Here is a 12425-nt window from a genome sequence, read left to right on the forward strand (position 1 = left end):
AAGATCTTTGGTTCGAAACCTATTAGATGCTATTAAATTTTGGGATCAGTCCATATAGAGTTTTGTTCTAACTTTAATTAGGACCCCTGCAAATAGCGATGAGATTGGTCTCCAAAGATTAGTTATGATGTATGAAAGCTGTCTCGGACAACTAAGCTATCAAAAAAAAAAAAAAAACTAATATTTTTTGAGCCTATGTTTAGTGTTTCATTAGTGTACTTTGTTTTTCGGTAAAAAACAAAAATTAATGTTTTTTTTTTTTTTTTAAAAACCTTGATTTGTTTAGGGACTAAGATTAGTTTTTTCAATTAAAAAATTGACTTTAGCTCACAATCAAACAAAATAACGATTCTACAATCAAAACAAAATTGTCAGTTGGAAAGCACGAGAAATCAAAAGCCTAAAGGTAATTCAATTAGGGTTGTTCCTTCAAGGAAGGGTAGTTTGGGTAACTATTGTTATGGATTGATAGCTTTGACCACAAGGGGGTAAGAGTGTCATTTTACCCACCAGAACAATTAATGCTCGTGGCATTATTGAAAAGCCTCGTGGCATTAGAATTTTTCTTTAATATTAGACTTGCATATTTCAAAACGGCGTTAGAAGATGAATAGTTAATGTGCACTGTAACATTCTCCTAAACGTCATCCATCAAGTTATTCCGTGGCTTTGGGGAAAACATATGCATCATCCTATGTGATGCACGCGGTCCATGATTAATGCAATGGGTAGTTTTAGTAGTTTCAAAAGATTCAATGATTTGGGATGATGAAGGGCCTACTTGGGATATTGACCAGACATGCATCATTAAAGGCTGTGACTTTTCATTTAGGGAAATTTGATCACATATTCAATGCATGCAAGCATTAGACAACACATTCATTTTATCCAGCTATCTAGGGGATGGGAACAGTCTTTGGTATTAAACACATTCATCCTATTCAGCCATCTAGGGAATAGGAACAGTCTTTTCCATTAAACACATTAGTAGCCTATATATTGATGTACTTCAAGAGTTTGAGATATGAATGATTGAAAATTTGAGTAGCTTTCAAGCTATTAGATTAGATTGCGTGATGCAAATCTTTTCTTTGGTTTGAGGCTAAAGAGCCCCTATGTGTAATGCCTTGGCTTTTCTAGGTGCGATGCCTAGACCTACCCAACTCTAACCCTTCATCTCATTCCATAGGTGTCCTACTAATACGACTTTAATCCATAACCCATATGAGCCCACCACGGCATACTTTTTCCTCCCAAAAAAGAACCATGGCATAGGATTGACTTTTGATCTTACCAAAGTTCCGCGGTTTTAGATAAATCCAAGTTCAAACTGGTGCGTCTTTAAACCTTCAATATAGCACTCATCACGCATAACAATAGAAGTCGTGGTCGTTACATTTCAGCACCCCAACATCCTTCCATTTGCGACTTGGCTTTTGATCTTACTAATAGTTCCATGGTTTTAGATGAATCCAAGTTTCTAACTCCAAACATACACAGGTACAAACAATGTTCTAAAACTCGATACGTGGTAGTCGGGCGGTCAGCCACCTTCCACCTTCGAGGCCGAATACTCGGCGATTACTAGGCGAGTAGCAATTACTTGGATTTTTTTTTAATGTTTCCCAAATGACATCCATAATCCATAATGAGAAGTTCAATGTTCAAAGTTCAAACCATATGAAACCAAGTACGAAAAAAAAAATGAAAAGGCATTTTTTTTTATAACTTCAACCGGTGCTTTTTTAGTCTCACCTTCATGTTGATTCGAGGCATTTTCCTACTTCCAAGTAAAAAATGGAAAGGTTGGTAGGATACAAAAGGTTAGCAAGTTAGTGTTCCAAATATATACGTTCGTCCATAAGTTCGAAGCTGTGGCATTTGATCTTCCTTTTCCATGACCCATGTGAAAGATAAAATCTTGACCTATATGAAGTCTTGGCATTTGAACTTATGTGTATTGTACGGTTTTATTAGGTGATCAAGTTTCCTCACGTACAAAGGTATAATTTGACGCTAACTTTACCCAAAAAGATATCGCGCCTAACTATGTTGGTCATCAATTTCGAGGACAATGTCGTTGTTGAGAAGATAATGAACAAAAGAGAATTGTCAGCTTTGGTTTATCATTTATCATATGCCACTTACAACCCCTACCCATCCCTTTTGAAAGGCATTTGTGGCGTCTGGTCTTTTGAAAAGCCATATTCGAAACGTTAGCAGCTTGTGGGATGAGAATACATTCCATTACTCCAAAGGTTTGCATATGTCTCCCTTAGGCCTTAACTGTTGTCTCTTAACACTACTGCAAACAATAATTTCAACTGATAGGGTTCTGTATGTCGCTTGATACCAAACTGATGTCCCCACCGATAGCCAGAGAAGAAGTGGCTGTCTGGCTCTCAACATTGTTGTTGAGTGGGAAATCAAGGTGGTGTTCATGTGGTTATTATGCAATAGTGGACTTGCCTCGGGCCAATGCTTAGCATTCCATGGCTCGAAGTGTCGGTAGTTTCTTAACAGCTCTTGGAGCCAAAATTGTGCTACCACAATGCTTTCGAGTTGTTGTTAATCTTGTACTAACGATGTTGCTTATTCAATGCAAGATGTTTTTACTTTGACTGTCCTTTATGTGAGTACCTGATTTGGAGTTGTTGACATCCCCTCCCAAAGTGAGGGTTTGGCATATACTGATTTAGAAGACATGGAATGAAATGAAAGAAGATGATAAAAACTAACTCCCATTGTTCGAAGGTCTACTCTTGCATTAATGGTGGGTCCACTATCAATTCGCTTTATTTTTTAGTCTATATGTAGCAAAGAGCAACTCTTCCGGGAATGGATCACTGCCAATGCGAGTATGTCCAACGCAAAGAGCAACTCTTCCGGGAATGGACACGTGAAGCGACACTGACACGTTGACACAATCCGTGAACTCTCGAAGTAGAGACAAGCTATTTGATTTCATGCACACGTCCACTTAAGTTAAGAAGGTAAATTTCATTCCAATAATACATCTCTCTCTCTCTCCTCTGTTGGAAGAAAGTACATACAAGTTTTGTGATTGGTGAGAGTGTTTGGAGCATTTTTTAGGGTGCCCCATAGTGTCCAAACAAATTTGTGTTGAGCTGAGAGGGAATTACACTTGTCACTCATGCATGGTCAACTTAATTTGTACACATTTACGTTGCTGAAGAATACAGCCTCCGATGGAGATGAATCAAAGACAAAAAAAATACTAAGTTGCCTTTTTATCTGATACAACTTCGTACGTTTTGAGGGATGGTTTGCTCTATTTGGCTCGTATCTCTATTTCTGCTTCAACGCTTTTCAAGGTTAGTGTTCTCTCTCTCTCTCTCTCTCTCTCTCTCTCTCTCTCTCTCTCTCTCTCTTTGCATGGAGTGTTAATGCATTGTCACTTTAGGCCACCCACTGCACATTCTAGTAAGGGAGAATGGCCGATGTTTACTTAAGAGTGTGATGGGTACATGTTTGCTAGCTTTATACCCAGTCTGCTACTTTCAACTGATGGTATTAAATTGTTCGATATTTTAATATCTAGTTTACTGGAATTCGATGGGCCTATGCGATATTAAATTATTCCATTTTTCTTTATTGCCCTATCTCTGTGTGTGTGTTATGATTTAGTTTGGTAGGTTTTTAATTGCACTTACTTTCTTACGGATTGCCTCACTCTATTTTTGCCTTTTTGTGCGGTACAAGTTTGGATGTTTTGAGGTATATGGTTTGGCCCCTTTCTCTATTTCAGCTTAAACGATTTCAAGGTCATGTTACTGCATGGAGTGTCAATGCATTGTTGTCACTTTAGGCCACGCACCACACATTCTAGTTGGGGTGAATAGTCGACTTTCACTTAGACTATGATGGATAGATGTCTACTAGCTTTTTACCCAATCTGCTACTTTTCCAATGAAAGTATTAAGTTGTTCTATATTTTAATATCTAGTTCACATAAATTTGACGGGTCTATGGGATATTATATTGTTCCACTTTTCTTAAAGTTCACTTACATAAGTTTTTTTTGGTCAAGTTAAATCTTATAAAGCTCAAACAAACCAAGAACAAAAGGACCAAGTCTAAGTACAGCTACTACAAATTAACAAGAAAGCCAAAAGAACCCAAATACCTATACATCCCCAAAACAACTAGGGGAGGAAAATTTTCCTACTAATTTTCCAGCTAGCAGCAAGGTCACGGTTTTGGGAAGAAGACTTGACTCCTCTCTAGGAACTGATGGAAGCACAGTCATCATCTACTATAACACCTTGTAAAGCAAAACAATCCTGGCTTCGGCTTAATTTGAAAGACTCTACTATTACGCTCCCTTCAAAGCCAATAGATAGAGAGTAGCAACCAAAGACAATTTAAAGATCATTTTTACCATAACATTCTCCCAGTGGAATTGCTTAGCCCAGCTCAGCGCATTCTGCTGCACTAATGGCCCACTATAATCCCATTGCAAACCAAAATAGCAAACCAAACGTGAGTAGAATGGCTTCTTATGCTGCGAATGAGGAATAAGAGTCTAAATTATCGCCTCTTTCAGTAAACTCTTACGCATGGCAAAGTGTATATGACCAAAATTTTTATCATGCTTGAATTTGCAGTCAATCTGGTTTGTCTTCTTTTATTCAATTTCTTTGCAACCATTGGGTCTTATTTTTTCGTGTCAATTTAATTAAGTTTCTCGTGGAGGAGTTAGCATCTTGTCTTAGTGAGAAAGATCTACTAAGTATGTCCAGAAATATGTAGACTTTAAGAATGACGTACTGCTTTGTATGCTTTCACTAGTAGTGAATGGCTTCTTATCTCTTTTGGCGACTGAGCCAGTGAGCCTATTGTGGAGATGGATCAGAAATAATCCGTCAGTGTACATTATTAATAGAATTAATAATGTTTTTGTAATCACTGACGGATCAGAAATAATCCGTCAGTGTTTTGGACTTTATTTTTTGGGCTAACCAAACACCTCCCCCCCCCCCCCCCCCCGTATTTGGGCTTTGTCACTTTTGCTCTTTATTATTTTATCTGGGCTTGTGGCCATTATTAATAGAATTAATAATGTTTTTGTAATCACTGACGGATCAGAAATAATCCGTCAGTGTTTTGGGCTTTATTTTTTGGGCTAACCAACCCCCCCCCCCCCCCCCCCCCCCGTATTTGGGCTTTGGCACTTTTGCTCTTTATTATTTTATCTGGGCTTGTGGCCTTTAGGTGATGGGCTTTGACCCTTTGGGTTTTCTCCTTGGTTGGTATCTTGCCAATCAAGGGATTGGGTCTCGGATGGCACTTGTTGCCCTCCTCCTTGCTCCCTTTTGTCTTTGTAATCACTTTCAAAGATGAATAAAATTTTTTTTCGCCATTCAAAAAAAAAAAAATTCAACTTAAAGCTGTCCTGTCAGAAATTGATATCAGAGAACCATCAGTGTCTCTTATAGATAATATTAAATGTGAGGTCTGTTCTGTTAGAGATTGATGTACATGAAATGGATTTCATTTCATTTGATTACTTCTGCTTTGAAGTCTTAACCTGATTTGCTTCATGCTGATAGGCTGGTGAGCTTATGAAGCTCGAGTATCAGAGGAAAGTTTCCCTGCTGAACAAACTGAAAAAACGTAATGCTAGTACTGAATCATTAGAGAAGACGAAGGCAGCTGTAAGTCATTTGCACACAAGATATATAGTTGACATGCGGTCCATGGATTCAACAGTTTCTGAAGTAAATCACATACGTGATGATCAGTTGTATCCGAAGCTGGTTGGTCTTGTTAATGGGTAATTCTTAATGATAAAAGTAGTCCTTGAAAATTTAATACCGTTGATAGAAATTTTGTCATGTGATGTATGTTGATGCATGCCTTAAAGTGTTTGCCTGCTTTTATCTTTATCGTTTCGCTTCAAATTGCCCACTATAGCTGCCAAACTTTGTTTGTGTCTGGATACAATACTTTATTTATCGTTAGTCATTTTTACTCTTTCCAAATTTTTTTGCATCAAACCGGAAATGCCACACACACAAACTTACTCACACAGAGAGACAAGTGAAATTGAGGATGAAGATGCGTTTGCAAAGTTAAAGTTTGCCTTACAATAACGTACATGCAAAATCTGCCATACCATTTCTTCTATTTGCTGCTTTTGCCTATCAACATCTTCCATCTCTACTGTGCCGTCAAATTTAGTTGAGGCTTGAGATTACAATGCTTTTTTTTCTACTGTTTGAACAAACGTTCATTGTCCTCTCCATTTTTCCCCTTCATTTACTTTTGTGTTTCTGTGAGAAGTAGCAACCTTTCTTATTCACAGTCAGTAGTTAAAAAGTTTCACCGGCACTGGATGGGTGATCCCTCTTCTCTTTTTATGATGTCTGTTTGTAATTGCTAAAAATCGATCCTCATTTGTGTTTGTATTTCATCACATGCCATTGTAATACGTGCCTTGACTGCAAACTGGGCCAGCTCACATGAGTCACATGGTGTCATTGATCCTGTGACTGGCCAAATACATGACTTGGGAGTCAAAGAACACTGCCACCATTGACAATCTAAAACCATCTTATGATCATCAAGGACGGCTGTGCCCTTTGTTTTACATATTCTGTCTAATGCATCAGGATTTCACGAATCCTCTATTTCTTGATCAGTTTTATGTAGCTGGAAAGCCTGGAATAAATGAGTTATCCGTAGTTATTTGAATTATGCTTCGCCGACAGAATATCCTAGTTTTTTTTTTTTTTTTTTAACATAATTTGAGGAGACAGTTGTTTTGATTTGCATGATTTGGAAAGCTGTCCCAATTGGTGATATCACACCATTACGGCCATTAATAAGAATTAAAGCGGTGCACTGCTATGAAATCCATGCCCTGTAGTTGTATGTATGTTTCCTAAAGCATCATGGTTGCGTAGATCTTCTAATTTCTCAAACAGTTTAATCTTGCGGGACTAGAATAATTATCCTAGCTTTTTGGATGTGATCTGCTGTCAGACTATTTCTTCAGCATTATTTTCCTTTCAGATGTAGCTTTGTAGGCTAAACTCTAGATTAATTCTTGTTATTTGCTGACTGACTATGCTTTCTTCGCTGCATTCAAGCTATAATTTATTCCTCAAGTCACTCGCTTTTCATCTATGGTGCTCTCTTGTTCAATGTCATTAGCATGACTGTTTTTTTGGACATTCTCCATCTGTACTGGATAAAGCTTTTAGTTACATTAATGAGCTCTCTTCAATTCTGATCTTTATGTGCTTGAAGTTTTTGGTCTTTCATGGTAATATTTATTTATTTTTCATGTGGCTGGGCAAGCTTTATAAATGACTATGTAGCACTGTAGACCATTCTCTCTGTTTTGTTTTTTGGAAGTACATTTTTTTTATTACACCAGCACAAAAAGATGTGTTACACTGATTACTTATTCGAAGTTGTTAAATAGCAAAGCTGGTGTGATTTGTGACATGGTATTTTTTAGCATTACAGTTACCTCACCATTTCCAGTTTTCTCTGCAGTTCATGATATCAGAATCAGAGTGTCCCTTTGTATTGATGGATCTGTCTGTAGTTCAGATTCCTTATATATCTCTTGTCAATGAGACCATAAGAAACTTTAATCTTCTTATGCTTTCAAGTTCTCATTACCTTCCATGCCCCCTCCCTCTCTTTCGTCATTTGTGGCAAGCAGATTATTTTACCACCATTATGAGTAGCATGATGAGCATCATAGTTCTAGGGCTTCTCATCTGTGTCTATTTACATGTTTTCCATTGCCTGCAGACACATAGGAGCAGTAGAAAATTAGTAACATTATAACTAGAAAAATATAGAAAACCTGTAATCAATCGAGAACAATGATTATATGCTTGTTTAATTACCTCCAGCACACACGCACATGTTTTAGTGGTTTTGGCTCTGAAGATGTAAAATAGCCAAGGTGGGTTATGCATTTATTCTTCTTATTTCCAATTGTCTTAGAAATGTCCCTTCTTGTCAAGTATAGCATGACAGTACCTCTTCATTTCCATTTCTCTCTGCAGTTCATAAGATTGGAGTGGCTTATGGTACTTTCCATTGGTTCATTACCTTGGGCATTGATGAACATATTGCTTTTCTTCTTTTTTGTCACTGAGATCTTCCAGTACTTTTGTCATAGATCATTCCAGCACTATTAGGCATTAGGATTTTGTCATTTCCTAGCCATTTCTTATGTAAATACACTACTATTTACATTTTGCTTAGTTAAACTACACAAAAGATACCTCAACATTTCATCATGATTGGTAGTTGATGATGTGGCACTTTCCAATCTGTTAACTATAGTTGACAAGTCAAAATGCAAATAGGCAAACATTGAGGCAGTTGGAGGTGCCAAAATTTTCTCATGGTGTATTAATTAAACAAGGAGCCTCATTTGCCTGCCTAGCTTGTTGGCCATGCTCTTGTAAATTAGTAGCTGAATTGCAGGATGGCGAAGATGTGGGAATTAATGTGCACACACCACAACGAACAGTTGAGAACTGTGACAGATCTCAAGTCCCTTGAGATCTCCGGAGCTCCAAAGGTAACAACCAAACACCACCTCGAGCAAACAAAAGAGCTTTGTAATGTTATCGAAGTATGGCAGTCTCAATTCGAGAAGCTATCAACTAATCACAAACACTACATCCAAGCCCTTAATAGCTGGCTGAAGTTGAATCTCATCCCCATCGAAAGCAGCTTAAAGGAGAAAATCTCATCGCCGCCCAGGATCCAGAATCCCCCAATCCAGGTCCTCCTCCATTCGTGGCACGATCATCTTGAAAAGCTCCCGGATGAGCTTGCAAAAAGCGCAATCGCCTCTTTTGCTGCTGTGATAAAAACCATTATGTTACATCAGGAAGAGGAGATGAAGCTAAAGGATAAGTGTGAGGAAACCAGGAAGGAGTTGTTGCGAAAGAGCCAGGCATTTGATGATTGGTATCAGAAGCACCGTCGAAGAACACAAAATGATGATATGGAGCCCGATAGAGGTGAAGGTACTGTTGGGAATTTAAAATCCATTTCACCAGAATTTACAGTGGGTCCATTTCAATCATTTTACTTTCAAGTCCTACAGGGTTTGTCTTCTTGTTTAGAAATTAAAGACGTCTTTAAACTTTCGGTGTCTATTCGAAGAGGACATGATTGTGTGAAAGGGTATCTAAACTTTTTGAAAATAGGGTTACTTATCGTTCGGTTACATTTAGGCTGTATTTGTGTCAATGATTTCAGTTAGAAACAAGAAAAAGAAATGAAAAAGTTTGAGGATCTACTCATTGTGAGCCAATAGATCTCTGAGCTCTCAACTCGTTGATCCCACCCTTAATTTTCTTCCATATCTCTCTTGCTTTGTGATGTTATTATAGCCCGAGTTTCTTCTCCAATAGAGCTTACAATTAGGGAGGCGAATAACATGTCAAGACAACGGTTTGCCATGTCTTTCATCCATCTCCCACTATCTATCCTGATTTACTACAGTATGCATTACCATTTGCTTTTCGGTGATTATCATTGTTGAAGGTATAGCCATATAAGTAATAAAGTTGCCCCCCTCTCTAATAGCTTATGTTTTTAGATAAGTTGGTGGTTAACAATCTAATAATCATATCTAGACACTCAACTGCGGATTGGTACTCTTGATTTTGTTAATTATTTCCTAATTTGGTGCCTAAATTCCCAACAGGTTCAAATCACAAGGATCCTATTTCAGAGAAGCGGTTTGTAGTGGAGAGCTTGAATAAGAGGTTGGAAGAGGAAGTAGAAGCTCACCGGAAGATGTGTGTTCAGGTGAGGGATAAATCATTGGGTAGTCTAAAAATTCGGTTGCCGGAGCTCTTCAGGTCCATGTCAGACTATTCTCATGCATGTTTTGAGGGGTACGAAGGATTGAGATTAATCACTCAATCACAGAGCGGCAATGGTCGTAGTTCATGAGAACCTGTGAGCCCTTTCTTGTTAGGTTTGTCGTCCATGGCTTAAAACCTTGTCTAGTTTATGGTCTACTAAGATTGTTTATATTGGTTTCTTGTTTCGCTGTCTGAAATCTTCTTGATCCCATGTGGGAAAAGGTTTTGCATCAGCTGAAGCTTCTTCCCCCTTTGTTTAATTTGGATGTTTTTTGTTGGTTTGTGGGAATCCAGAACCGAACCGATCCCACCAAGCACAACCATAGATCCCGTTGCCGTTCCGTAAATTGGAGTGTCCTTTCATAGCTCTCTCTTGCTGTGAGGATGGGTCGAAGGATTTTCTGATTCTATCGGCGAAAAGTCCCCGTGTAATGAAGTGAGTTGTTTCAGTTGTGCTGATGATTTGGGTCTCCTGAGTGAAAAACTGGGTTGGAGATGTTCTGAAGGATGCCAAGTCTTAGCTTGCACTTTAGGGGTTTGCTCTGGGTTTTTTAAACCTTCAAAAGTGCCATGAACTGTAGTGAGATCAGTTGGTACAGGGTCTTATCTTAGACTTCATTTGGGCCCTTCATTACTGGATATTGGTCCTGCAATGATTAGTCGGAGGTGAACATCCTCCACCGTTGTTTTTTTTGTTTTTGGAGACGTAGCGAAACACTTTTTGCAATAAAGCAAAAGAACAAATGTGTTTATGAAAGGGCCTAAAATCTTAGGACCTTGTTCGTTTTGGATATTTTGAATTTGGATTTATAGGTAATGAGTGCAGAGAGAAGTAAAATAAAGATTGAAAATATGGGTAATGATTAGAGAGAGATAGAGAGAAAAATGAAAGTAATGATTGAAGATATGGGTAATGAGTAGAGAGAAAAATAGAATAATAATTACAAATTCAAAACTAAAATACCCAACCGAACGGGCTCTAAGGTATCTTATGAAAGTGTTTAAAACTTTACGGGTACCTTATATATAAAAGTGCGTAAAATCCAATGGTATTTTATGAAAGTGCTTAAATTACTAAAATTTTATAATAAAAAGTGTACTTTAAAACTCTATGAAAGTGTTTAAACATGTTTTGGTTTTTATGGCTAAAATTGGGCTATTGTGTTAATGAGGGCAGCAGAGCTTTCGGGTCCCACCTACTTTTTAATTTATTTTTTTATTTAATTACTTATACTTTATTTATTTAATTTCTATAAAATACACCCTTTGTATATTTAAAAATATAATTCAAGAATTAAGTGCTTTAATTTTCAATTCAGTTAAATCAGAGCAAATATCGTTTTTTTTATTATTTTATTTTAAACGGTCATAATGAATTTTTTGGTTTAAAGCCTTTCAACAAATACCCTAAGACTCATTATTTAGTTTTAAAATTCTCTTAGGGTGTCCATTGAAAGGCCTTGGAGCCAAAAATTTATTAAGACCATTTAGGATGAAATGATCAGAAAAATAACAACTTTGCATCGGTTTAAACAGATTGAAAATTGAAACACTTATTTTAGTAACTATATTTTTTAATCTATAAATGACAAAAAAATAAAAATAAAACAGTCGGATAAATATGATCAATTGAAATATTTTTTTTCTCTAAATTACTTTATAAAGTCTAGAATTAGACTTGAACTTATTATTAAAGAGAAAAAAAAATTCAAACTGAATTAGACTTGAACTTATTATTAAAAAGAAAAAAAAAATCAAACTGGAAAGAAAGAAAAAGAAATAAAATGAAAAAAAAAAACGAAACTGAAAAGAAAAGGAAAAAAAAGAAGAAGAACCAAACGGTAAAGAAAGAAAGAAGAGAGAGAGAGAGAGAGAGAGAGAGAGAGGCGGGGGTAATCCTGTAAAAGGGAGGTGGGGCCGGGGGGTGGGGTGTGTCGGGGGGGGGGGGGGGGGGGGGGGGGGGTATTAGCAATTTACAATTGGTTGTCTGCAAATTTTTATTGCGAATAACAGGGCTCGTTGCTCACTAGTGTTAAGTATAAAAAAAAACATACAAGCAAGAAAAAAAAGGACAAAAACAAGATTATATTGTCCATTTAGCTTGAATTACATTATCCATTCCTTCTCATTTGGCTATAGCGTCCCTTTTTTTTTTTTTTCTTCTTATCTGATAACCCTCATAATTTTCTCTCTTAATAATTTGTCCTCCTAATTTTTTTTTATCTGTTATTTACCCCAGGTATGTAAAAACCTCTCTTTTACCCTCCTAATTCTCTCAAGTATCATAATTTTTTAAAGTAGGTGGAAACCATACATATTTACTTTTTTTTAAAAAATTTGAACAAATTTTTTTGGATAATGCCCATAAATATATTTTTTGCTGAATTTCTATTTTTTTTTTGTATACATACAAATATTTTTTTTTTGTTGCCCCTTACCGGGGGGTTGCCCAAGCTTGCCGGCTTAGCCCCTGGCCGGCCTTGATCCCGCTCGTCCGGCCTTCCTTTCCCATCATCTTTTCTTTAAAAAACCTCCATTGGAGCTCTA

General features: G+C 37.1%; 1 protein-coding gene across 1 annotated transcript; it reads left to right on the plus strand.

Moving 5' to 3' along the window:
* Window positions 1-1614: 1614 nt before the first annotated feature.
* On the plus strand, window positions 1615-10122 carry LOC131316721 (protein ROLLING AND ERECT LEAF 2-like). The gene is made up of 3 exons (XM_058346151.1): window positions 1615-5797; window positions 8479-9029; window positions 9716-10122. The coding sequence occupies exons 1-3, from the start codon at window positions 5586-5588 to the stop codon at window positions 9964-9966; spliced, it is 1014 nt and encodes a 337-aa protein (XP_058202134.1). The 5' UTR covers window positions 1615-5585; the 3' UTR covers window positions 9967-10122.
* Window positions 10123-12425: the final 2303 nt, after the last annotated feature.

Source organism: Rhododendron vialii, chromosome 2a, assembly GCF_030253575.1.
Source record: "Rhododendron vialii isolate Sample 1 chromosome 2a, ASM3025357v1".
Taxonomy (NCBI): Eukaryota; Viridiplantae; Streptophyta; class Magnoliopsida; order Ericales; family Ericaceae; genus Rhododendron; species Rhododendron vialii.